The following is a 25,243-nucleotide window of genomic DNA, read 5'->3' as shown; positions in this document are numbered from 1 at the left end:
ACCCGTTTACTGTTAGAAAATTTATCTTAAGTTTGTCTTTAAGACTACTTTTTATTGCAAAGCTTGAGGCAGCTATTCTTCCTTTTTTAAAAAAATAATTTTTACTTCTCATTATAGAAATAATACATGTTTAATGTGGGATCATAAAGCATTGGGATAATCTGTGTTAGGGTTTTTTTTTTGAGACGGAGTCTCACTCTGTCACCCAGGCTGGAGTGCAGTGGTGCCATCTCAGCTCACTGCAGCCTCCGCCTCCCGGGTTCAAGCGATTCTCCAGCCTCAGCCTCCCGAGTAGCTGGGATTACAGGCATGCGCCACCACGCCTGGCTGATTTTTGCATTTGTAGTAGAGACAAGATTTCACAGTGTTGGCCAGGCTGGTCTTGAACTCTTGACCTCAGGTGATCCACCTGCCTCGGCCTCCCAAAGTACTGGGATTATAGGCGTGAGCCACCCCGCCTAGCCGGAGGTTTGTTTTTTAATGTGGTCTATTGTAAATCCGTCTGCTACGTTCCGATAATTTCTTTTTTTTTTTTTTTTGGCGAGATAGGGTCTCGCTCCAGCTTGGCCTGTGGTGGCGCAGTCGCAGTCATAGCTTACTGCGGCCTCAACTTCCCGGGCTCAAGCGATCCTGCCACCTCATCCTCCCAAGTAGCTGGGTCCACAGGTGTGCACCACTACAGTGGGCTAATTTTTTTTTTTTGAGACAGAGTCTTGCTCTGTCACCCAGGCTGGAGTGCAGTGGCGCGATCTTGGCTCACTACAAGCTCTACTTCCCAGGTTCACACCGTTCTCCTGCATCAGACTCCCGAGTAGCTGGGACTACAGGTGCCCGCCAACACACCCGGCTAATTTTTTTTTTTTGTATTTTTAGTAGAGACGGGGTTTCACCATGTTAGCCAGGATGGTCTCCATCTCCTGACCTCGTAATCCGCCCGCCTTGGTCTCCCAAAGTGCTGGAATTATAGGCTTGAGCTACCGTGCCTGGCCTTTTTTTTTTTTTGTAGAGAGGGGTCTTGCTGTGTTCCCCAGGCTAGTCTCTTTTTTACTTAAAAAAAAAAAACAAAAATAAATAAACAAATAAAAAAATATATATAAAGAGAAAGGGAGACAGAGAGAGAGGCAGAGGGAGACAGAGTCTCACTGTGTTGCCCAGGCTGATCTCAAACTCTTGGGCACAATCAATCCTCCTGCCTTGGCCTCCTGAAGTGCTGGGATTACAGGTGTGAGCCACCGCACCCAGCCACCCAGGCTGGTCTCAAACTCCTGACCACAAGCATCCTCCTGCTTCAGCCTACCAAAGTGCTGGGATTACAGCCACTGTGCCAGACTATTTTGTGATAATTTCTAAGTACAGTGAAATATACGGTTGTACTGAGACTATGGGTGTGATCCAGTCTTACTCCAAAAAATACATATTAAGGGCCGGGCGCAGTGGCTCATACCTGTAATCCCAGCACTAAGGGAAGCCAAGGTGTAAGGATTGCTTGAGCCCAGGAGTTCAAGATCAGCCTGGGCAACGTGGTGAAACCCCATCTCTATTTAATTAAAAAAATAATAAGATATGTGACCAGGCACTGTGGCTCACGCCTGTAATCCCAGCACTTTGGGAAGCCGAGATGGGTGGATCACTTGAGGTCAGGAGTTTGAGACCAGCCTGGCCAACATGGTGAAACCCCATCTCTACTAAAAATGTAAAAATTAGCTGGGTGTGGTGGCGCGTGCCTATAATCCCAGCTACTCTGGGAGTCTGAGGTAGTAGAATTGCTTGAACCCAGGAGGTGGAAGTTGCAGTGAGCCAAGATGGTGCCACTGCACTCCAGCTTGGGTGACAGTGAGACTCTATCTCAACAAAACAAAACAAAACAAAACAAAACCACAGTTAGATAGCATTTCACACCACTAGGATTGCTAAAATAATAAACCAGGTATTAAGCGTTCATGAGGATATAGAGAAATTAGAATCCTGATACATTGCTGGTGGGATTATAAAATGATGCAGTCACTTTAAGAAACAGTTAAACATAGGGTTAGCATGTGGCCCAGTAATTCTACTCCCAAGAAAAATCAAACATATATTCCTGCGGAAAACTTGTATATTAATTATAATAGCAGCATTATTGATTGATTGATTGATTGATTGATTCAGGGTGTTACTGTTACCCAGACTGGCAGGACATGGCTCACTGCAGCCTCCACCTCCTGGGCTCAATCAGTCCTCCCACCTCAGCCTCCCAAGTATCTGGGACTACAGGCATATGCCACCATGAGTGGCAAAAATTTTTTTTTTTTTTTTGAGACAGAGTCTCGCTCTGTCGCCCAGGCTGGGGTGCAGTGTGGCTCACTTTAACCTCCACCTCACTGGTTCAAGCAGTTCTCCTGCCTCTGCCTTCCCAGTAGCTGGGACTACAGGCACGCGCCACCATGCCCAGCTAATTTTTTATATTTTTAGTAGAGATGGGGTTTCACCATGTTGGTCAGGCTGGTCTCGGACTCCTGACCTAAGTGATCCATCCACCTCGGGCTTCCAAAGTGCTGGAATTACAGGCGTGAACCACTGTGTCTAGCCCCGCATTATTTATAATAGCCAAAAAGTAGAAACAATCCAAATGTCTATCAACTGATGAATAGATAAAATATGGTATATCCATATAAAAGGATATTATTCAGCAGTACTACTGAAGGAATGCAGTACTAATACATGCAGGAGAATACTACATTGTTTATGGCCACGTGTTTATATAGTGAAAGTATTTAAAAATACAGGGGAATGATAAACACCAAACTCCCAATTCCTCTGGGGAGGAAAGGAAATATAGCATTTCCCCAGAACAAACTTCTTAAAAGGATTGGAAAACTACTTAAACATGTCAGATCTTGACACTGTCCTGATGGCCTCCTGTCACTGATAACAAAATACAAAATAGGGTTTACAAGGCCCACCATGAACTTTCTCATCCCTCTCTGACTTCATATCCTGCCAGGTCACTGCTTTGTAGCCAATCTGGGCTTTCCGATGTTCCCCAAACACATTGCCATCAAGCACCCCTCCCTGGGGCCTTATTATTATTATTATTATTATTATTTTGAGATGGAGCCTCAATCGGTCATCCAGGCTGGAGTGCAGTGGTGCGATCTCGGCTCACTGCAACCTCCACCTCCTAGGTTGAAATGATTCTCCTGCCTCAGCCTCCCAAAGTGCTGGAATTACAGGCGTGAGCCACCACGCCTGGGGTCCCTGGGGCTTTAGCCTTTACAGTTACCTCAGCCTGGAAACCTTTTTCACAGAGTTCTCTTCCCTACTCCAAGTCCATCTGCTTACACCTTACCTCCATCCTGTTTAAAATGCTCTTTTTCCACGATTTTATTCTGATTGTAGCAGTGTGATCTGATATGGTGTATCTATTTGCTTATCTGTTGTCTGCCTCTCTCACAGGAGTGTATTTCTAGTGCTGGAATCGTGCCTAGCTCATAGCAGGGACTCAATAAGTATTGAATGAATGATAACTTTAATGTTTTATTTAATGGAAAAAAGATCTAAAGCATATAATCTAAATCTTAAGTTTTGATAAAGCTAGATGTTGAATACAGTTTTATTTCTATTTTTTGATGATAATTATTATGTCATATTTCATACATACTCTGCTGGTTGACAAAAACTAGCTTCCTAAAATAATGTTACAGACATAAGTAAGAAATGGATTGTGGTGATACATAAGCTGTTAAAGAAACCCAGAGCCTAATTTATAGTGTATCAGGTTTGCAAGTGGTTTAAAACAATAGCGGTTTACTGAATGTTCTTACTAGCATGAGGGGACAGCTTGTGAGAAGTAGGAAGAGGCCAGAGAAGGTCCTGGGGTCTGGCACACTCTGATATACTTCATCACCTCTCCCTAAGCTCTCCCTACAGGGCAGTGGGGCCAGTGGTGACTTTTGCAGCACCCTCTCCATTGTCTTACCAAGGGCTTCAGCTGTGAGATGCCGGTTGGTGCTACAAGGAAGGGGAAATGTGTCAGCTCATTCCTCTGCTCTTTTCTCACATTGATTTCAAATGTCAAGAAGCTGGGCTGAGAAACCGGGCTTGTGATCCTAGTTGGACTACAGTCCACCATGTGCTGGAGAGCTCTGCAGGTTGTGCTAAAGGGTAGTGTCTTTATTGCCTCCTGTTATAAGTTTGACTTTTATATAGGCAAGCAGGTTATTTCCAGGACAACTAAATTAGTTGGTGCGAAACCTCATTTCCTAGAAACACATTTTCTTAGTAGAGGAAACCCATATAACCATTTGTCTCCATCTAAGTGTAGCTAATAACATGAATAACAAAAATAGCTAATTATTTAAATAGCAAAAATAAGTATGGAAGATGAATTTGAAGTAAAATTCTAATATTAAGCCACTGATTATTTTAAAACAATCAGATTAAGTTGCAGTACCTCTGAAATAATTAAAGGAAAATTTGATTCTTAGAAAATCTCAATTCATTGGAAAGCCATGGAATTAATAGAATAAAAGAAAATCTCAGGCAATATAAACTAAGGAATGGCAAATGGAAAAATGTATTGATTGGTGCAAAAGTAATTGCGGTTTTTGACATTGAGAGTAATTACTTTTGCTATTATTTTTAATGGCGGAAACCATTTAATGGCAATTACTTTTGCACCAACCTATAAATAATTGGACTCTAGTTCCAACTTTGATATTTAGCTTTCCCATGACTGTTGACATATTGCCTAATCTACTTTCCTTGATTTTGTCAGTCAAGTGAAGAGGAAGAGACAGCTTGAGAAACATTTGTAAGAGAAATGCTTATTACTTTGTATGTGTTTTTCATCTTGCATATTAAATATAAATTCCTTTAGGTGATATTCTTTAAAATGATTTCCTTACTCCCTTTTATATTTAAACCCATTTTCTCTTAAAAAAAAAAAACAAAATACTGCACAATTCTTAAAGACAAGGATTACCTCTTATTTGTATCATCAAATATAGAGTACAGTTTTTTTTTTTTTTTTGAAATGGGTCTTGTTCTATCACCCAGGCTGGAGTGCAGTGGCGCCATCATGGCTCACTGTAGCTTCAACCTCCTGGGCTCAGGAGATCCTCCTATCTCAGCCTCCCCAGTAGCTGGGACTACAGGCATGCACCACCACATCCGCCTAACTTTTGAAAATTTTGTGGAGATAGGGTTTCACTATGTTGCCCAGGCTGGATTTAAACTCCTGGGCCCAAGCAATCCTGCCGCCTTGGCCTCCCAAAGTGTTGGGATTACAGGCGTGAGCTACTGTGCCCGGCCTAGAGTACAGTTCTTGACATATAGATAGAAATTAAGTATTTGTAGAATGAGTGGAAAAAAAAATGAAATGATTATGTTGATTTTGAGTTTCTCGGTGGAATAGGGCTTTGGATTCCTAGAAGAGACTTTAATGTTGAAAAATTATTTTTGTAGTTTTGAAAATGTTAAAAAATTGAACATGAGAAATCTCTACTTCCGGGCATGTGAAATTAAAGGGAGGGATGTTCAAGTTGTGAGAGATTCCCTAGGCTAGCAGTGCTGATGCAAGAAGGTGAACGTGTAGACTGCTGTATTCTGTACACACACACACACACACACACACACACACACACAGTCCCCTCCCTCCTGGGAAAGCAAAAGTTGTTGTTGTTGTTTGAGACAGAGTCTTGCTCTGTTGCCCAGGCTGGAGTGCAGTGGTGTGCAATTTCAGCTCACTGCAACCTCTGCCTCCCTGGTTCAAGTGGCTCTCCTGCCTCAGCCTCCCGAGAAGCTGGGATTATGGGCATGTGCCAACATGCCTGGCAAATTTTTGTATTTTTAGTAGAGGGTTTCACCATGTTGGTTAGGCTGGTCTCGAACTCCTGACCTCGGACTCCCAAAATGCTGAAACTACAGGCATGAGCCACCGCTCCCGGCAGCGGAAGTTTTTGACAATTTCTAGAGTGTGTGTGTAAACACCTTTAGAGTCTAAAGTTAATGTTTGCCTTTTGCAGTCTTAGGCAGATACAATGAAGTGTAAAACACCTCTATCCAAACAACTGAGTTGGACTGGGCTGAAGATTTAAGTCCTTCAGTTCAGTGTAGTATCACAAGGGTGGGATCCATTGTATGTTTGTTACAGGCCACTCCCTCTAGCTTTATCTGCTAAGCACTGTGAGATTGTGCTTGATTTCACTTTGCCTTTCTAGTTCAGGCCTCCAGCCTACCCAGCTGGAGGTAAATGTCCTGTGTAGAAACTGGCCATAAATTTAGGGCTCTTATGGAATTTAGTCTGTCATGCCAACCCATACAGCTGTCGTAAGTTCTGCTGGTTTTTCTTTCTCTTGATGGAGTTCTGCCTATGGCAAGCCCCAGTTATCATCACTCACGCTGAAGCTCTACAAGTACCACAAGGAGAGAGGAAATGGCTGGCAGTTTCAGCTCACCTAGAAAGGGCTCTTCTCCCTCTGGAATTTTAATTCTGCTAGTCCTCTTTGCTATGCATAGAAGACAGCTCTTCAATCTTTAAAGCCATTTATTTATTTGAATAATCTATATAGTTTATCTAGTTGTTACTGTGAAAGCGCTAGCTTGCCTCTCTCTATTAAAGCTAACCTGGAAGTGGAAGTCTCATTGTTTTTTGAATTTTTGTTGCCACAAACATGACATAAGAATAAGTTTGTTCTGGGCCAGGCATGGTGGCTTATGCCTGCAGTTCCAGCACTTTGGAAGGCCAAACTGGGAGGATTCCTTGAGGCCAGGAGTTCAAGACCAGCCTGGGCAACATAGGGAAACCTCATCTAAAAAAAAAAAAAATTAACCAGGTATGGTGGCGAGCATTTGTATAGTCTCAGCTACTCTGGAGGCTGAGGTGAGAGGATTACATGAGCCCAGGAGTTTGAGGTTACAGTGAGCTATGGTTACGCCACTCTTCTCCAGCTTGGGCAGCAACAGAGTGAGACCCTGTCTCTTTAAAATAAATAAATAGGCCAAATGTTTAAAGTAGAAAGTCAAAGTGGCCAGCCATTCCACTACAAGATAACCAGTGTTTTCAATTTGATTTATAGCATTCCAGATTAGCATATGTGTGCATGAGTTTGTCATTTTCCTTTTTTTTTTTGGAGACAGAGTCTTGCTTTGTTGCCGAGGCTGGAATGTGGTTGCAGGATCTTGGCTCACCGCAACCTCCGCCTCCCAGGTTCAAGCAATTCTCCTGCCTCAGCCTCCCGAGTAGCTGGGATTACAGGCATGCACCCCCATGCCCAGCTAATTTTGTATTTTTAGTAGAAATGGGGTTTCTCCATGTTGGTCAGGCTGGTCTCAAACTCCCGACCTCAGGTGATCCGCCCGCCTTGGCCTCCCAAAGTGCTAGGGTTACAGGCGTGAGCCACCGCGTCCGGCCGGGAAATATTTTTAAAAAATTTCTTGAAGCCCTTAAAGTTTACAGGCTCTGCTAACGTGATAAATACCCAATAAAAATGTTGAAAAGAAATTCTAAGAGATTTTAATATAGAATGACTATCTGTTAACTTTTTTAGTTGAGAGTAACAGAAACTGACTCTGGTTAAACCAAGCAAAAAGTGATTTATTGGAAGGATGATAGGTATACAAAAATGGGATGGGGGATGAAATTGAACAGGTCTCAGAAAGGCAGGAATTGGCACAGCTCTTGGGACCTCAGCGGCAGGAGTTTGTGAACCCTTTCTTCAGGACATTGGAGACCCACTGCCCTTCAGACTCTCTCCGCATTGACATTTTAAATCCCCATAAAAGAGAGTTGTTGGATTTCTTTTGGCAGAGGTGTCTATGGTGTCAATCAGTTATGGTCCAGGAAATATGGTCACAAAGCATACACGTGACCAGCGGGGGCCCATCCCTGCATATCAGGGAGTATTCCCAGAGAAGGGAAGTTGACACAAACCGGGTTGCTTCTCCAGTGGTGTGCACCACAAAACCAGATTGAAGCACGTGGAGGGGGCAGAGTGGAGGGGATGGTATTACAGGCTCAGAACATGTCAGCAGTGGAGGAGAGCTCAGATGAAGATGCAGAATTTGTGGCAGAGCTGCACTTGTACTCCAGTCCTCAGGCTCTTGCATCTCTTACACCGCGATGCTTATCTAGAGATGGAAAAGTGTTACAGCGGAGGCTTGGGTTGCCAGTTAGTGTGATAACTCCTGGGCAGACATCAGTGCCCAGTGTGTACAGGATGCCACTGAACTGAAATGGAAATGTTCCACTCCATATATGCTTGAAGATCTCCTTTTGGGGGTTTTCAATAGGAAAATGGTAATGTCAAAATATAAATGTGTTTCACAGCTAGTTTTGGAAACATTTTTCATTCCATTCCACATGAGATACTTACTGACAAAAATTAAGGAATTTATGCGCCTACAAGAAAAACTATGGACTCCCTACTTTTCAAAATTTCCCTGCTGAAAAAAGGAGACACTTCTGGACATACACATTCAGAGCATGGTATAGCCTATGTGATTTGTGTAAAGCTCCAAACTGTTCTCTCTAGTATGTGTGGTATGCAGTAGGGAGAGGCCAGTACATTTCAGTGAAATTGTAAGGACAGTTTCAGCAGAACTGATTTTAAGGAGCAACAGAAGCATACCATTTGCAAATGAATAGGGTTCGTTTCATGGACAAAGTATGATAACAGTTCTTTGATTGCTGAAGAATAATGGGTGGTTCACATTAGACATTAAGTTTTTAAAAATAAAGTTCCAAACCATTCGCCAGCTGGGCAGGTTCTGTTATCCTGCTGTAGCATGCAGCTGGAATGTGCTTATTTGCTTAAGGAAATTATGCTTTTGTGATTTTGTATTCATATCAGAAATGTGTGCTTCTGTTTCCTAATAATTACTTCACTGTTATTGCATTATAACGTAGTTACTCCCTGTCCTTTCATGGGATTCTTGAAACCTTTATTCAGGATCATCTGAGTCAGTTTACAGTGCAATAAAAACTTTTTTATTTTAATTATTTTTAAAAAATTTTCGTGAGACTTAAGAGACAGAAGGCAACATATAATCCAGGGTTTTCTTTTGCTATAGAGGATATCATTAGGACGTTTGGCAAAATCTGAATAAACTTGTAGACTAGGCTGGGCACAGTGGCTCATGCCTGTAATCCCAGCACTTTGGGAGACCAAGGCAGGAGGATAGCTTGAGCCCAGGAGTTTGAGACCAGCCTGGGCAATGTAGTGAAATCCCATCTCTACAATAAATAAGTAAATATTTATTGTGTTAATCTTATGTTATCTTATGTTAATCTCTTATTGTGCTGTGGTCCCAGCTTCCTGGGAGGCTGAGGCCAGAGGATCACTTAAGCCTGAAAGGTAGAGGCTGCAGTGAGCCATGATCGCACCACTGCACTCCATCCTGGGTGGCAGAGTGAGATGCTGTCAAGAGAAAAAAAGAAAAAACCTTTTCAACCTCCTTAAAATTCTCTTGTGCCCCACAGGAAGCTCTTGGACTAAAGCACAGAAAGTCATTACTAATTCTATCTGGAAGACAGAAAATAAGGTGGAGCCAAAGATGACTCCAAACCTGGGGGACTGGGTAGACTGGATGGTGATGCTGTTGACCAAAATAGGTAATAGAAGAGGAGTATCAGGTTTTAACTGAGAGGGAGGGTTAGGATGGTGAGAAGAAGTTCAGCTTTAGACTTGTTGAGTTTGAGGTGACCATGAAGTCTAAATGGAGCTATGTAGAAGGCAGGTGGAAATGCGAATGTGGAGTTCTGGAAAGGAATTTGGGATTGCAGTGTAGACTTGAGCTTAGTCGTAGCATGTAAGGTCTAGCTGAGAACTCATAAGTAGATGAGAATTCACTAGAGAGGCTATAGATAGTGAGGCAAGTTTAAAGAGAAGGGTAGAGACACGGAGAAGGGGGGTGAGGAGCAGCCCTGGGCTGCAATGTGGGTGAGCAGCCAAAGCAGGCTTCCCCGCAGTTGACTTTCCACCAAGGGAACATGGGTGAATGACCAAGGCAGGCATCCCCGCGGAGATCAGACACCAATGGAACGTGGGTGAATAATCAGAGAGGCGTCCCCGCAATGATTAAACACCAAGGGAAGGCTGCCTTCCCGAGTCTGTGACTGGCACCGGAGTTTTGGGTCCACGGATAAAATGTGTCTCCTTTGTCTCTATCAGAAAATGAAAGGAATTGAAATTAAGAGAAGGGAGAGATTGAAGGGTGGCGCCAAGATTGAAAGGAGAAAGAGGTTGAGGGATAGTGAGAGAGGTTGGAGAAGCGAGTAAAAAGAGGCGGCTTACCCGATTTAAAATCTGTGAGATGTTCCGTGGGCTGATTGGTCTGAGGACCCGAGGTCGTAGGTGGATGTCTTCATGCAGTGAGTATGAGGACGGGGGACTGGTCTCCTGAAGGAATCCCACTGACCCAGCTCTTCAGTACCAAATGTTTCAAGTGTGCATGTGAAGAGAACCCCCCCCCGCCCCCCGCCGCCCCCCACCCCACCAAACAGGCTTTGTGTGAGCAACAAGGCTGTTTGTTTCACCTGGGTACAGGTGGGCTGAGTCCGAAAAAGGAGTCAGCAAAGGGCGGTGGATTATCATTAGTTCTTAGAGGTTTTGGGATAGGCGGTGGCAAAGGGCGGTGGATTATCATTAGTTCTTAGAGGTTTTGGGATAGGCGGTGGAGTTGGGAGCAATGTTTTGTGGGCAGGGGGTGGATCTCACAAAGTACATTCTCAAGGGTGGGGAGAATTACAAAGAACCTTCTCAAGGGTGGGGGAGATTACAAAGTACATTGATTGGTTAGGGTGGGGCAGAAACAAATCACAATGATGGAATGTCATCAGTTAAGGCTATTTTCATTTCTTTTGTGGAACTTCAGTTGCTTCAGGCCAGCTGGTTTTATACGTGCAGGTCACTGGGGATATGATGGCTTAGCTTGGACTCAGAGGCCTGACAATATATACTCGTAAAAAACAAGAAAAGAAAAATCAAAGCCGTTTAGAAGGTTATAAACAAAAAATATGCCATCTTTTCCCACCCTACTCCTTACCCCATTTTCTTGTGTCTCCTTCCAGACAATTTTAGTCGTATGGAAACATATGTATTACACATATGGCTTATCTTTTATTATACTTTCCCATTATTGCTTTGGTTAGGAGTGCTTTTTCAGCTGCCTAATAAACATGGTTGACAGCCCACAGGCATGTGGACAAAATGGTTCATTAGTTTGATTTTTTTTCCTTCTCTTGTTCTGTAATGTGTTTTATGGTGGTGTGCTTATAGTCTTGTCAGAAAAAAAATTTCTTCCTTTGCATTTTTATTTTCTTTTACATTTTCTTAAACAGTAATATTACTGTTCAGGCAAACATTTCTTGATATTCCTAAATTTTTCCTTAATTAATAATGCTAATATAGTATCACATTCTTGTTTGCTTAATGTGAACAGACTGTGAACAGACTGATACGAAATGTTATTAAGTGTTAACTATTTATTAAGACTTCATAAATACTACCCTGGGTGCTAGACGTGCAATAATGAGCAAAACAGACCTGGTGTTTTTCCTCATGGATTATTACCTATGTATAAGAGAGTAATATCATTGTTATTGTTTGAATCATGTGAAAGATAAGATTTAGCATCAGTCCTTAAAGGTGAAGTGATTTTGTTCTCTCAGAGTTTAAAGACTTTTCACCTTTTTGAGAGGCTTGCATGTCAGTTGGCATGCTCATCCGCCTCCCTGTATCATCAGTCACTCTGTTCTGACTGAAGCCACATTCCAAAGTCACTTTTCACAGGTTCTGAAGGTGGAAAAAAAGGAACCCCAGCCACTTCTTAGTTGAACCTTAATTCTTTAAAATACATTTAATTTTGAATAAGGCTTTGGTAAAATCACACAGTTCTTCATAATGGTTTAGCATCCTCCTTCCTAGAGAGTCCAGCCTACAGTATGAATTGACCTGATCCTGCCTGTCTGGGTGTGCCTGAAATCAAGGCGGATATCTTTAAAAGAGACCCACCCATAGCATTCCTGACCTGTAAACTCGCTGCATGTTGGTTTGAGACTGTGGGGGGGCTCTTAATTTCCAGGCTTTTTAATGATGTGTACAGTTGAGAGTGAATAATTTAAATAATTTCATAGTTAGGGAGAGTTCGGCACTGGTATTAAACAGAATTCTTAAGGCAAAATATTTTCAGGTACAGTTTTTAAAGAGATGATCAGAAGGTAATTTTTCTTGTCTTTTAAATTGCTTTTCATTTTGCTTTGCCCAGCTTAATAACTTTTTTATATTGTTGTTAATTTTTAAACAATTTTCTGTCTTAAGATATTGGCTCAATTTTAGCTATTCTGTTCTAAATACATTACAATCTTACTCCCGCATAAAAGTTTAAGTGTTAAATATTGACACCAAACTTTTTCTCCTATGTGAAAGAGATTGATGAAGACCTAAATGAGTTTGTGAATAGTTTTCAGAAGTTATTTAGATCATCAAGTTGAATCAGTACCAACAGATCCCATCCATCTGCCATGCCTATCTGAATGCCTGTCCTTTGTCACATATAACTGTGTCTTTCCAAACTATTCCAATTTGTAACACTGAAGCAGCTTTCCAAAACTAACATTACCAGGATAGGATATTCTAAAATATCTTTACCCCTTGGATATATATAACAATTGATTGTATAGTTATGTAAATTTTATTAATTTGTTTTTATTTGTTTATATCATATCTCTGATCAGATTACCTGAGAGGGCAGGAAAGGATCTTTTAGTTCTTTGGGACTTTTCATAATGCTTAATTGACGATACGCCCCTGGTAAATTTTGATTAACCATTCTCACTGCAGTTGTTCCAAAGTTAAGATTAAAGTTAACACACAAACTTGTCTAGCAGATTTCTTCTATAAAGCAAGATTTGCATTAAAATTGACCAAGAAGCAAAAAGTTTTCATCTATGAGATCAAAAGTAAAGTAGCTTGGTTTTGTGTATTAAAATCCAAGTATCCCAAAGGTTAAAACAAGGGATAATCTTAACAATGTTTGGGAATGAATACTTAAGATGAAGGGGGACAGAAGAATTCATGACACGCAGTTACTAAGAATTTTTCCCCTTGTTTTGGGTTTCACTTTCTTTTTACTTTTATATAATGCTGGGCCACACTTTTTTTTTTTTTTCCTCTATCACCTAGGCTGTAGGGAAGTGGCACGATCATGGCTCACTGCCACCTCGACCTTCTGGGCTCAGGTAATCATCCCACCTATCTCCTGAGGACCTGGGACTACAGGCATGTGCCACCACGTCCAGCTAGTGTTTTTGTTTTTTGTTTTTGTAGAGACAAAATTTTGCCATGTGCCCAGGCTGGTCTCAAGCTCCTGCGCTCAAGTGATCTGCCCACCTTGGCCTCCCAAAGTGCTAGGATTACAGGCATGTGCCACTGCACCCAGCCTGGACCACACTTATATAAACATCTTAGTTTTTTGCATGATTCACTTGTGTTGTCACTCCAACAAAGGTTAATTTGAACTACGTGTTTCTACAGGGGCCTACTGCTGATAATTATTTGGAATACTATGGCTGGGTGGCTTTAAGAATGTGTGGTAGTAAAACATTTACAAATACTTTACATTCTAAAGCTGAATTTACTTTTGAACTTTTGATCTCTTCATCTGTAACCCAATATAGTACTTTTTTTGGGACAGGCTTTCTCTTTGTTGATTTATATTTTTTGCTTTTTTTATTAGAACAAAAGAAATTATGCTAGCATTTTAGAATCTATTTAAGAAAATCAAATAATGATAAAAATCAGTGTTAGGTGGTGTTCTTATGCAGTCCTTCTTGCTCCCCTTCTTTTACTGTTCATCTGAAGGGCATATAATTTATAAGTTATTTCTGTTGAAAACAAGTAGCCCTGCTTATCTCTTAGTGTTACATTTGACTGTTGCTTACAAAATTCTTTTTTTTTTTTTTGAGATGGGGTTTCGCTCTTGTTGCCCAGGCTGGAGTGCAATGGTTTGATCTCGGCTCTCCACAACCTCCATCTCTCAGGTTCAAGCAATTCTCCTTCCTCAGCCTCCTGAATAGCTGAGATGATAGGCATGTGCCACCACACCCGCCTAGTTTTGTATTTTTAGTAGAGATGGGGTTTCTCCATGTTGGTCAGGCTGGTCTCGAACTCCCAGCCTCAGGTGATTCACCCACCTCGGCCTCCCAAAGTGCTGGGATTATAGGCGTGAGCCATTGTGCCTGACCTAAAATTCTTTTTCTTTTTTTTTCTTGTTTCCAGTGAGGTTGGAACTTAGAAAATCCTTTTTTTTTTTGACACGGAGTCTTGCTCTGTCACCCAGGCGGGAGTGCAGTGGCGTGATCTTGGCTTACTGCAGCCTCCACTTCCCAGGTTCAAGCAACTCTCCTCCCTCAGCCTCCCAAGTAGCTGGGATTACAGGTGTGCACCACCAATCCTGGCTAATATTTGTGTTTTTAGTAGAGACGGGGTTTCACCATGTTGACCAGGCTGGTCTTGAACTCCTGACCTCAAGTGATCTGCCCGCCTCAGCCTCCCAAAGTGCTGGGATTACAGGTGTGAGCCACTGCGCCCGGTGGAACTTAGAAAATTCTTAAGGTGTAATTCAGCAAATCTCTAAGGACCTAGATTTTAGGTAGGAATGTTTTTCTTGCCATGATGGAAATAAACATTTTCAACCTCTCTTTTAGATCCACCATGTTACACAAAATGGAGGACTATATAAAAGACCATTTAATGAAGCTTTTGAAGAAACACCAATGCTGGTTGCTGTGCTCACGTATGTGGGGTATGGCGTACTCACCCTCTTTGGATATCTTCGAGATTTCTTGAGGTATTGGAGAATTGAAAAGTGTCACCATGCAACAGAAAGAGAAGAACAAAAGGTAACTGTTAGAGAGTTTTTGATTCTGTAAATAGAAGCCTTTTATGGAAATCTTAGTATTTTTGCACAAAAGTTTTTTCTCAGAAATTTGGGTACACATTAAAATTAAACTATTCCAGATGCAGTTAAATAAAAACATTCTACAAAGAAAGCTTAAGACCGGGTGCGGTGGCTCATGTCTGTAATCCCAGCACTTTGGGAGGCCGAGATGGGTGGATCATGAGGTCAGGAGATCGAGACCACTCTGGCTAACATGGTGAAACCTCGTCCCTACTAAAAATACAAAAAATTAGCTGGGCGTGGTGACGGGTGCCTGTAGTCCCAGCTACTCGGGAGGCTGAGGCAGGAGAATGGCGTGAACCTGGGAGGCGGAACTTGCAGTGAGCCAATATTGCGCCACTGCATTCCAGCCTGGGGGACAGAGCAAGACTCCGTCTCAAAAAAAAAAAAAAAAAGAAAAGAAAGGTGAAAACAAGGTTAAAGATATCAAAGCATTCAACATGGGTTTAATCAAGAAGAACCTAAGGAGGTGGGCGGCACTATCCCTGTTTTATGGATTAGAAATCAAAAAGTCACAAGTTAAACAACGTTTCCTAAGATGCCAGGCGTCAGAGCTGCTGTATGGACAGAGGACTGTGAAGTGAAAAAGCCATGCTCTTTCTGTTCATACTACCGTGCTGAATCCCAGCTTGTGTTTACCATTTTCTGAAAAGGTTGTATTCTTTGGAATTAATAATGTGTTTTCTCATAGATACATTATACATAGTTGGGTGATTCACACATCAGCTCCTCTCCCCAGACAAACAAGCTGTAATACAGAATGTGGCCAACCGATTCTATTTACAGTAAACAACACTCTTATTGTAGGAATGGTAAACATATGAGCATGGCTGTCTGGGGAAGAGGGCTTCATTCACTTTACTTTTCCCTGCATGTTCCTTTGTACCTCTGAAGGGTTTTTTGTTTGTTTGTTTGTTTATTTTTTGAGACGGAGTCTCGCTCTGTCGCCCAGGCTGGAGTGCAGTGGTGCGATCTCGGCTCACTGCAAGCTCCGCCTCCTGGGTTCACACCATTCTCCTGCCTCAGCCTCCTGAGTAGCTGGGACTACAGCCACCTGCCACCACGCCCGGCTAATTTTTTTTTTTTTTTTAAGACGAGTCTCGCTCTGTTGCCCAGGCTGGAGTGCAGTGGCTCCGTCTCGGCTCACTGCAAGCTCCGCCTCGGCTCACTGCAAGCTCCGCCTCCCGGGTTCATGCCGTTCTTCTGCCTCAGCCTCCCGAGTAGCTGGGACTACAGGCACCTGCCACCACGCCAGGCTAATTTTTTTTTGTATTTTTAGTAGAGATAGGGTTTCACCGTGTTAGCCAGGATGGTCTCGATCTCCTGACGTTGTGATCCACCCACCTCGGCCTCCCAAAGTGCTGGGATTACAGGTGGGAGCCACTGTGCCTGGCCAAGTTTTTTGTTTTTTTAACTTGTTATTGACTTGGAGCTCACTTCTGGAGTTGTATACATTACATATGTGTTACCTAGTCTCCATAAATAGATAAAATGAGGGTTAAAGATGCCTGATTTTACTAAAAATAAAACAAACCTGTGTGTTCTTGGCATGTCCCACATGGCAAAAGGTTGTCTTTCAGCCCAGGGAAATGTACTAGATTAGAGAAGGACTTAAGACATTAAAGTTTTTTTGTGGTCCCTGTGCGTCCGAGGAAAAGAGACAGGTGTGGGGTGAGCAAAGGCAACGCTGAGATGAGCCAGTGAACATTGATTGTAGAAGAAACAATTATTCAGGTAATGGATAGTGGTCATGTGCAAATGGGAAGAGTACATCATGAAAACATTGTCAGTTACTAGGAAGACAAAACCAGTCAGTAGATATATGGATTCAAAAGTGGCTCCTGAGAGAACCCAAGATTAGGCATCCTTTCTCTCTCATCTCAACCATCTTGTACTCCATCCGAGCCCCAGCACAAGTTGGCCATCCTACTCATTGCCCTGCAAGTTAATTTCACAAAGAAGGTAAATAAGTTTTTTGAATGCAAAGCCCTGCATTCAGAAGTTGGTCCAGTAGCCTTAACTAGTTTTTGTCTTTTAAAACCCAAACACATTTTTAACATTTTTTATTTTATTATTATTATTTTTTAGACAAGAGTCTTGCTTGGTCGCCCAGGCTGGAGTATAGTGGTGTGATCTTGGCTCACTGCAACCTCCGCCTCCCGGGTCCAAGCAATTCTCATGCTTCAGCCTCCCAAGTAGCAGGGATTACAGGCATGTGCTACCACTCTCCAGATAATTTTGTATTTTTAGTAGAAATGAGGTTTCACCATGTTGGCCAGGCTGGTCTCAAACTCCTGACCTCAAACGATCCACCCGCCTCGGCCTCCCAAAGTGCTGGGATTACAGATGCGAGCCACTGTGCCCGGCCCACATTTTTAATACTTTTTGATCCCCCTTCTACCCCTGAGCATGTCCACCCAGAGTGCATCTACAGTACATTGATTTTGTATAGCCCTCAGTGACAGCTTACCATACCCTTCCTAGGTTGTACAGTATTGCAGTTACTTGTTCACAGGCCTGTATCCTCCTACTAGACTGAGTTAATGGCAGTTATGACCGATGGTAGCTGAAGTTTTATTTATACATTCAAACTAAAAACTCTTTATCTGCAGGGACCTCTCCTAGTGTAGACGCATAGTCGAAACTTAACAATTGACGTGTATAGCTGGTGGTGAAGGAAGTGCTGACTGTGGTGCAGACAGCACATTCCTGGATGAGGGGATAGTATAGGCAAAGGCATGAAGAATGTATGGGAGAATCTGGAATGTAGACAGAAGAGAAATTGTGTTTTGAAAATCAAAGTAAGAAGTTTGGTAGGCAATGAGGAGTAGTTTTTTTGTTTTTGTTTTTAAATAGAGACAGCGTCTTGCCATGTTGTCCAAGCTTGTCTCAAACTCTTGTGCTCAAGCGATCCTCCTGCCTTGGCGTCCCAAAGTGTTGGGATTACAGGAGTGAGCCACCATGACCCCAAGGGCAGTTTTTGATCAGGGGATTTTTCATAGAGCTTGCGCAGCTGGTGCTGCAAGTGTGATGAATGAATGAAACCAACAAGATGCATCTGAATTACTTTGTTTGTGAGTACATTATCTTTGGAACTTGTTTCATGTTTACAGAAAGTAAATTGGTGGTTTAAGTGTTGGGAGCTGCCTGTGTATCCTTTGTGTGAAAGAATTAGAACACACAGATTTTATTCTTAAGTAGTTTCTAATTTTGTTGAGGAGACAAGCATTTGAAAGTTATGGGCCTTTGCAAAACCATTATACAAGTAAATAATACTTAGATTATATGAAGATATAGAACAAAAAAAGTATCTGAGTAGCACAGGGTTAATCAGGAAACAATTCTTGGAGGAAGTAATACAAGGAAATGGGAGGCTGAGGAGAGCATTTGCCTCTGCAGTTTATGGAGAAGATTGTATTAAATTATTCAAATTCATTTCAATAGAATATTCCCAGTAGATAACATTTGCAGTTAAAACAGCCAACTTCTGCCATTTTCTTACAAAAATTCAGCTTTTAGAAGGAAAGGAAAAGTCATTCCTTTCCTGTGATAGATCATGTTTGTTTTCTAATGTTGAATTAGATATGGGAAACAGGGAGGCAAATTAAGTGTTAAACTGGAAGGAGGTGAGGGAAAGTGGTTGCTTGGGAGCATAAAACGCAAATATGATGTTGCTACTTCATCATTTCACTGAGAGAGTAGTATTCATAACCACATCCTGGTTTTCTTCCTCATTTCATTATGAAAGAGAGCCCAGTTTAACTATGTTAATTCTCTGTTGTAGGGAAATACTGTATGTTGCTTTGAATACAACTAAATCACATGATCATACCAATAAAGATGAGTTACCATGAGTTTGTTCTATTTTATATAAATTGCATAAAATTCTTGGAATTCTTTACCCCTTAATCCTCTGTTATTCATGGTGGTTTGGATGAGAATGTTGTTTTTCTCAATCTATGGTTTATTTCTTTGTGATGTGAGGTGAAGCTAGTAGTTCAGAAACATGTGCGTGACAGATACAGGAAAAGCTTGAATTAATAAAAATATTCTAAGCTGAGGCAGGAGGATCACTCAAGGCCAGGAGTTTGAGACCAGCTGACACAACATAATGAAACCTCATCTCTACAAAATGAAAAAATTTAATTCAGAAAAAACTATTCTAATATTTAGATAGGAAATAGCTAGGAACGTAAGGAGTAAATTATGGTAGGTAGTTACCACATACTCACTAAATTTTAAACTAATATTTTGCCTCCACAGCTTGTTCATGATCAGATATTTAAAAATGGGAGGACCAAATACCACGTTCTCACTTATTTTTTTATTTTTTTAATATTTTTATTTTTTTTGAGATGGAGTCTCACTCTCGCCCAGGCTGGAGTGCAGTGGCATGATCTTGGCTCACTGCAATCTCCGCCTCCACAATTCAAGCGATTCTCTTGCCTCAGCCTCCCAAGTAGCTGGAATTACAGGCATGCACCACCACGCCCAGCTAATTTTTTGTATTTTTAGTAGAGACAAGGTTTCACTATGTTGGCCAGCCTGGTCTTGAACTCCTGACCTCAGCCTGCGTTGGCCTCCCAAAGTGCTAGGATTACAGGAGTGAGCCACTGTGCCTGGCCTGTTGTCACTTATAAGTGGGAGCTAAATAATGAGAACATATGGATACAAAGAGGAAAACGACACTTGTGGTGGGTAAGAAGAGGGAGAGGATTAGAAAAAATAACCTATTGGGTGCTAGGCTTAGTACCTGGGTGACAAAATAATCTGTACAACAAGCCGTTGTGATGCGAGTTTACCTGCACAACCTGCACACCTACCCCTTAACCTAAAATAAAAGTTACAAAAAATAAGTAGATTAAAAATGGGAGGGATAGGATACGGGGAAGGGACATTATATGTTTATATCCCAATAGGCTTATTTTCAAGATACAAAAGAAAGAAAGAAATTCAAATACATTACTAGGAATTCCCAGAGGGATTTTATTCTTGACTTCCTTCAAAAAGTAGCATACAGCCGGGTGCGATGGCTCACACCTGTAATCCCAGCACTTTGGGAGGCCGAGGTGGGTGGATCACCTGAGGTCAGGAGTTCAAGACCAGCCTGGCCAACGTGATGAAACCCCATCTCTACTGAAAATACAAAAATTAGCCAGGCGTGGTCGTGGGCACCTGTAATCCCAGCTGCTTGGGAGGCTGAGGCAGGAGAATGGCTTGAACCTGGGAGGCGGAAGTTGCAGTAAGCTGAGATCATGTCACTGCACTCCAGCCTGGGCAATAGAGACTGTATCTCAAAAAAAAGTAGTGTACTAAGAATATTCTGGTACCTGTCATTTTGGTGCATTAAGCTAGGGGATTGATCGTTTGGTTTGTCTTCTTTAATTCTGTGTATGATTCTACATTTAAAAAGAACACAACTGGCTGGGTACGGCGGCTCACACCTATAATCCCAGCACTTTGAGAGGCCAAGGCCAGCAGATCACCTGAAGTCAGGAGGTGAGACCAGCCTGACCAACATGGTGAAACCCCATCTCTACTAAAAATACAAAAATTATCTGGGGCATGGTGGCACATGCCTGTAATCCCTGCTACTTGGGAGGCTGAGGCACGAGAATCGCTTGAACCAGAGAGGCGGAGGTTGCAGTGAGCCAAGATCACACCATTGCACTCCAGCCTGGGCAACAAGAGAGAAACTCCGTCTAAAAATAAATACATACATACATACATACATATGTACATATATACATACATACGGAAGAGCACTACTTAGCTCTCCCAGAATCACCTGAACCTGGGAGGTGGAAGTTGCAGTGAGCTAAGATTGTGCCACTGCACTCCACCCTGGACAATGGAGTGAGATTGTCTAAAAAAAAATAAGAAGAATAAAAAATAAAGAGCACTACATTTCATTGTTTTGTGTTAGTTGCTGGGCACAGGACAGCAGTAGTCTTTTTAAATAATTGACATATCATAAAGGTTACCTATTTAAAGTGTACGATACAATGGTTTTTAGTATATCTACAGAGTTGTGCAGCCAGCACCACAATTTAATTTTGTAATGTTTTTCTCTTCTGAAAAAGAAACCATGAACCATTAGCAGTCACTCCTTCCTCATCCACCCTCCCCACCCTTGGCAGCCACTAATCTACTTTCTGTCTCTATAGATCTACTATTCTGGACATTTCATATAAATGGACATTTCATATAAATGGGATCATACAGTGTATGTTCTTCTGTGTCTGGCTCCTTTCACTTGGCGTGATGTATTTGAAGTTTATATTGTAGCATGTATCGGTACTTCATTGCTTCCTATTGCTGAATAATATTTCATCATATGGAGCAGTCATCTCTATTTTCTATAGGGATTTGTCACTGGTAAGAAACTATACTCAAAATAAACCTTTCAAAGAAGTTTTGTAGTAGGTTTACCACTGTATCTGTTTGGACTAGTGCCGGTAGGTTTACCTCTGTATCCGTTTGGACTAGTGCCAGTATTAGGTTTGCAGGAGTTTCCCTGTTACCTGTTTTCCCTGTTTTTCATGCCAGGAAAGCTTTTCCTTCAAATAGTCCCATGGCTAGTTCCCTCACTTCAGTTTTGTCCTCTGTTCTACCCAGGGCACCCCAGCTAATTTGCAGCATGTCTCCCCCTTTCCTGCTTGCTTTTGTTTTTGTTAGTATTTGTCACTGTCTAACATACTTTATTTATTTTTATTTTTATTTATTTTTATTTTCTTGAGACAGTGTCTTGCTCTGTTGCCCAGGCTGGAGTGCAATGGCGCGATCATGGCTTACTGCAACTTCTGTCTCCCAGGTTCAAGCAATTCTCCTGCCTCAGCCTCCAGAGTGGCTGGGACTACAGGCATACGCAACCACACCTAATTTTTGTGTTTTTAGTAGAGACGGGGCTTTGCCATCTAGGCCAGGCTGGTCTTGAACTCCTGGGCTCATGTTATCTGCCCACCTCGGCCTCCCAAAGTGCTGGGATTACAGGCGTGAGCCACTGAGCCTAGACTAGCAAACTTTATATTTTATATGTTTATCTCTTCCACCAGAATACAGATTCCGAGAGGGCAAGGATTATTACCTTTTTGTTTACTACTCTATACTACAGGGTGCTTGGCACATATTAGACGCTCGGTAAAAGTTTAAGATATGAGGCCAGAGGCCAGGCATGATAGCTCACACCTGTAATTTCAAGCACTTTGGGAGGCTGAGGTAGGAATATAGCTTGAGCACAGGAGTTTGAGACCAACCTGAGCAATGTAACAAGACCCTGTCTCAACAGGAAAGTTAAAAAATTAGCTGGGTGTGGTGGCCCACACCTGTAGTCTTAGCTACTTGGGAGACTGAGGTGGGAGGATCACTTGTACCCAGGAGTTCAAGGCTGCTGTGAGCTGTGATTGAGCCACTGCACTCCAGCCTGGGTGACAGAGTGAGACCTTGTCTTTTTTTTTTTTGAGACAGGGTCTTGCTCTGTCGTCCAGGCTGGAGTGCAATGGCATGATCTCGGCTCACTGCAACCTCTGCCTTCCGGGTTCAAGTGATTCTCGTGCCTCAGCCTCCTGAGTAGCTGGGACTGCAGGCGTGCACCACCACGCCCAGCTAATTTTTTGTATTTTTTTTTGTGTGCGTGTGTGTGTGTGTGTGTGTGTGTGTGTGTGTGTGGAGACGGAGTCTCGCTCTGTCGCCCAGGATGGAGTGCAATGGCGCGATCTTGGCTTACTGCAACCTCTGCCTCCCGGGCTCAAGCGATTCTTCTGCCTCAGTCTCCCAAGTAGCTGGGATTACAGGCATCCGCCATCACACCTGGCTAATTTTTGTATTTTTAGTGGAGACAGGCTTTCACCATGTTGGCCAGGCTGGTCTTGAACTCCTAACCTCAGGTAATCTGCCCACCTCGGCCTCCCAAAGTACTGGGATTACAGGCGTGAGCCACCGTGCCTGGCCATTATCTCTTAAAAAAAAAAAAAGTTTAAGACATGAATGGTATTGTGAGTGGTGGTAACAGTAACAATGTAAAGTATTTTGAAGTATATGTAGTCGAGGTGGGTGTGTACCTACACACATGCACACACAAACAGGCAAATGACTGTTTTAGATGGAGGAAAAACCAGTGTTTTTTTTATCTTGAAATCTCATTCTACGCTTTCATGGACAGCATAGAAACAGCAAGCAAGTGGCTTCCTGTTTTTAACATTAAAAACAGGAAAGGACAGACGGTGGTATGACCTATATGAACAGTAAGGAAAGTCGTTAATTAACCATGGTTGAAAGGTTTAAAAGTTGTAGTCTGAAAACCTTTCATTGAGTATTTCACCTACTTTTCTTCATTAAGTAGAGATAAAAACAGAATTATTGGTTTATAAAATACTTTTAGAATTTATAATGCTTTCCCTTTCCCTTTTCTTTTTCTTTTCTTTTCTTTCTTTGTGTGTGTTTTTTTTTTTTTTTTTTTTGAGACAGGGTCTCACTCTGTCACCCAGGCTGGAGTGCAGTGGCACAATCTCAGCTCACTGCAGCCTCGACCTCCCTGTGCTTAGGTGATCCTCCCACCTCAGCCTCCGGAGTTGCTGGAACTGCAGGCATGTACCACCATGCCCTGCTAATTTTTGTATTTTTTTGTAGAGACTGGGTTTTGCCACGTTGCCCAGGCTGATCTTGAACTCCTGAGCTTAAGTGATTCGCCTGCCTCAGCCTCCTAAAGTGCTAGGATTATAGGCATGAGCCACTGTGCCTGGGCCAGATTTTTTTTTTTTCTTTTCTGAGAAAGGATCTTGCTCTGTTGCTCAGGGTTGAGTACAGTGGCACAATCTCAGCTCGCTGCAACCTTTGCCTCCCACGCTCCAGTGATTCTCCCACCTCAGCCTCTTGAGTAGCTGGGACTAGAGGCGCACGCTACCACAACTGGCTAATTTTTGTATTTTTTTTGTAGAGACAGGGTTTTGCCTTGTTGCCCAGGTTGATCTTGAACTCCTGAGCTCAAGCGATCCACCTGCCTTGGCCTCCCAAAATCCTGGGATTATAGGCATCCGCCACCACGTCCAGCTATAATGAATTTTAACCGTGTGATGACTCCATTTTCAACACTTCCTCAGGTGGGAATTATTTGGGATTTTAAAATTCTTAATTTAAGTTTTGAAACAACTTTGTCATGTTTCAGTTATTTCTAAATTTATCTCATAAGGCTATTTCTTCTTTAGTAGAAAATACGTTTTCCAACTGGGTGTGGTGGCTCATACCAATATAATCCCAGCAGTTTGGGAGACTGAGGCAGGAGGATTGTTTGAGGTTAGGAGTTTAGACCGGTGTGGGCAACAGAGAGAGATCTTGTCTTTACAAAAGATTTAAAAAAATTAGCCAAGCATGGTGGTGTGCACCTGTATGTAGTCCTGGCTACTTGAGAGGCTGAGGTGGGGAGATAGCTTGAGTCCAAGAATTTGAGGCTGCCGTGAGCTATGATCATGCCACTTCTCTCCAGCCTGGGTTACAGAGTGAGACACTGTTTCTAACAATAATAACAACAACAACAACAACAAATGTTGCCCAAATAAAAATTCAAAACGTTATAGATTTTTTTTTACTATCTTGTCTTTGACATGCAATATTATGTTTATAATGAAATGTCTTGAAATCTTTTAGTAGTACTACCGTACCAGCAAACCGCGTTAGTTATTATTATTATTATTATTATAATTTTGAGACAGAGTTTTGCTCTTGTCACCCAGGCTGGAGTGCAATGGTGCGATCTCGGTTCACTGCAACCTCCACCTCCCAGGTTCAAGAGATCAGCCTTCCGAGTAGCTGGGATTACAGGTGCCTGCCACCACACCCGGTTAATTTTTTGTATTTATAGTAGAGACGGGTTTCGCCGTGTTGGCCAGGCTGGTCTCGAACTCCTGACCTCAGGTGATCCACCCGCCTCAGCCTCCCAAAGTGCTGGGATTACAGGCATGAGCTACTGTGTCTGACCTTCCTTCATTTGAGTAATAATGGATATTGAGGCTTTTTTCATTTCTTGTCAGTGATGAATAAAACTAAGTGTTCTGATACATGCATTTCCTGCATGTAAATATGAGTTTCTCCAGGGTTGGAATTATTGAGTTAAAGAGTTATACAGTATGCATGTCTTCAGTTTCACTAGATAGTGCCAAATTGTTTTCCAAAGTTATTGTACTGGTTTGTACACCTACCTGCTGTGTTTGAGAATTCTTTTTTTTTTTTTTGAGACAGAGTCTTGTTCTGTCACCCAGGCTGGAGGAGTGCAGTGGCGTGATCTCAGCTCACTGCAAGCTCCGCCTCC

The 25,243-nt window shown here is 42.3% G+C and overlaps 1 protein-coding gene across 1 annotated transcript in view; it reads left to right on the top strand.

Annotated features, from left to right (window-relative positions):
- The window catches only part of SPTLC2 (serine palmitoyltransferase long chain base subunit 2), a 111,734-nt gene that overhangs the window by 4,833 nt on the left and 81,658 nt on the right, over window positions 1-25,243 (top strand). The window contains exon 2 of the mRNA XM_024231694.3: window positions 14,687-14,881. Coding sequence (XP_024087462.3) covers window positions 14,687-14,881 — 195 coding nt within the window. The remainder of the gene's footprint in view (window positions 1-14,686; window positions 14,882-25,243) is intronic.

The sequence above is a fragment of the Pongo abelii genome, chromosome 15, assembly GCF_028885655.2.
Source record: "Pongo abelii isolate AG06213 chromosome 15, NHGRI_mPonAbe1-v2.0_pri, whole genome shotgun sequence".
Classification (NCBI taxonomy): domain Eukaryota; kingdom Metazoa; phylum Chordata; class Mammalia; order Primates; family Hominidae; genus Pongo; species Pongo abelii.
The sequence above is the reverse complement of the archived record's forward strand: the minus strand, read 5'-3'. Positions and strand labels throughout refer to the sequence as shown.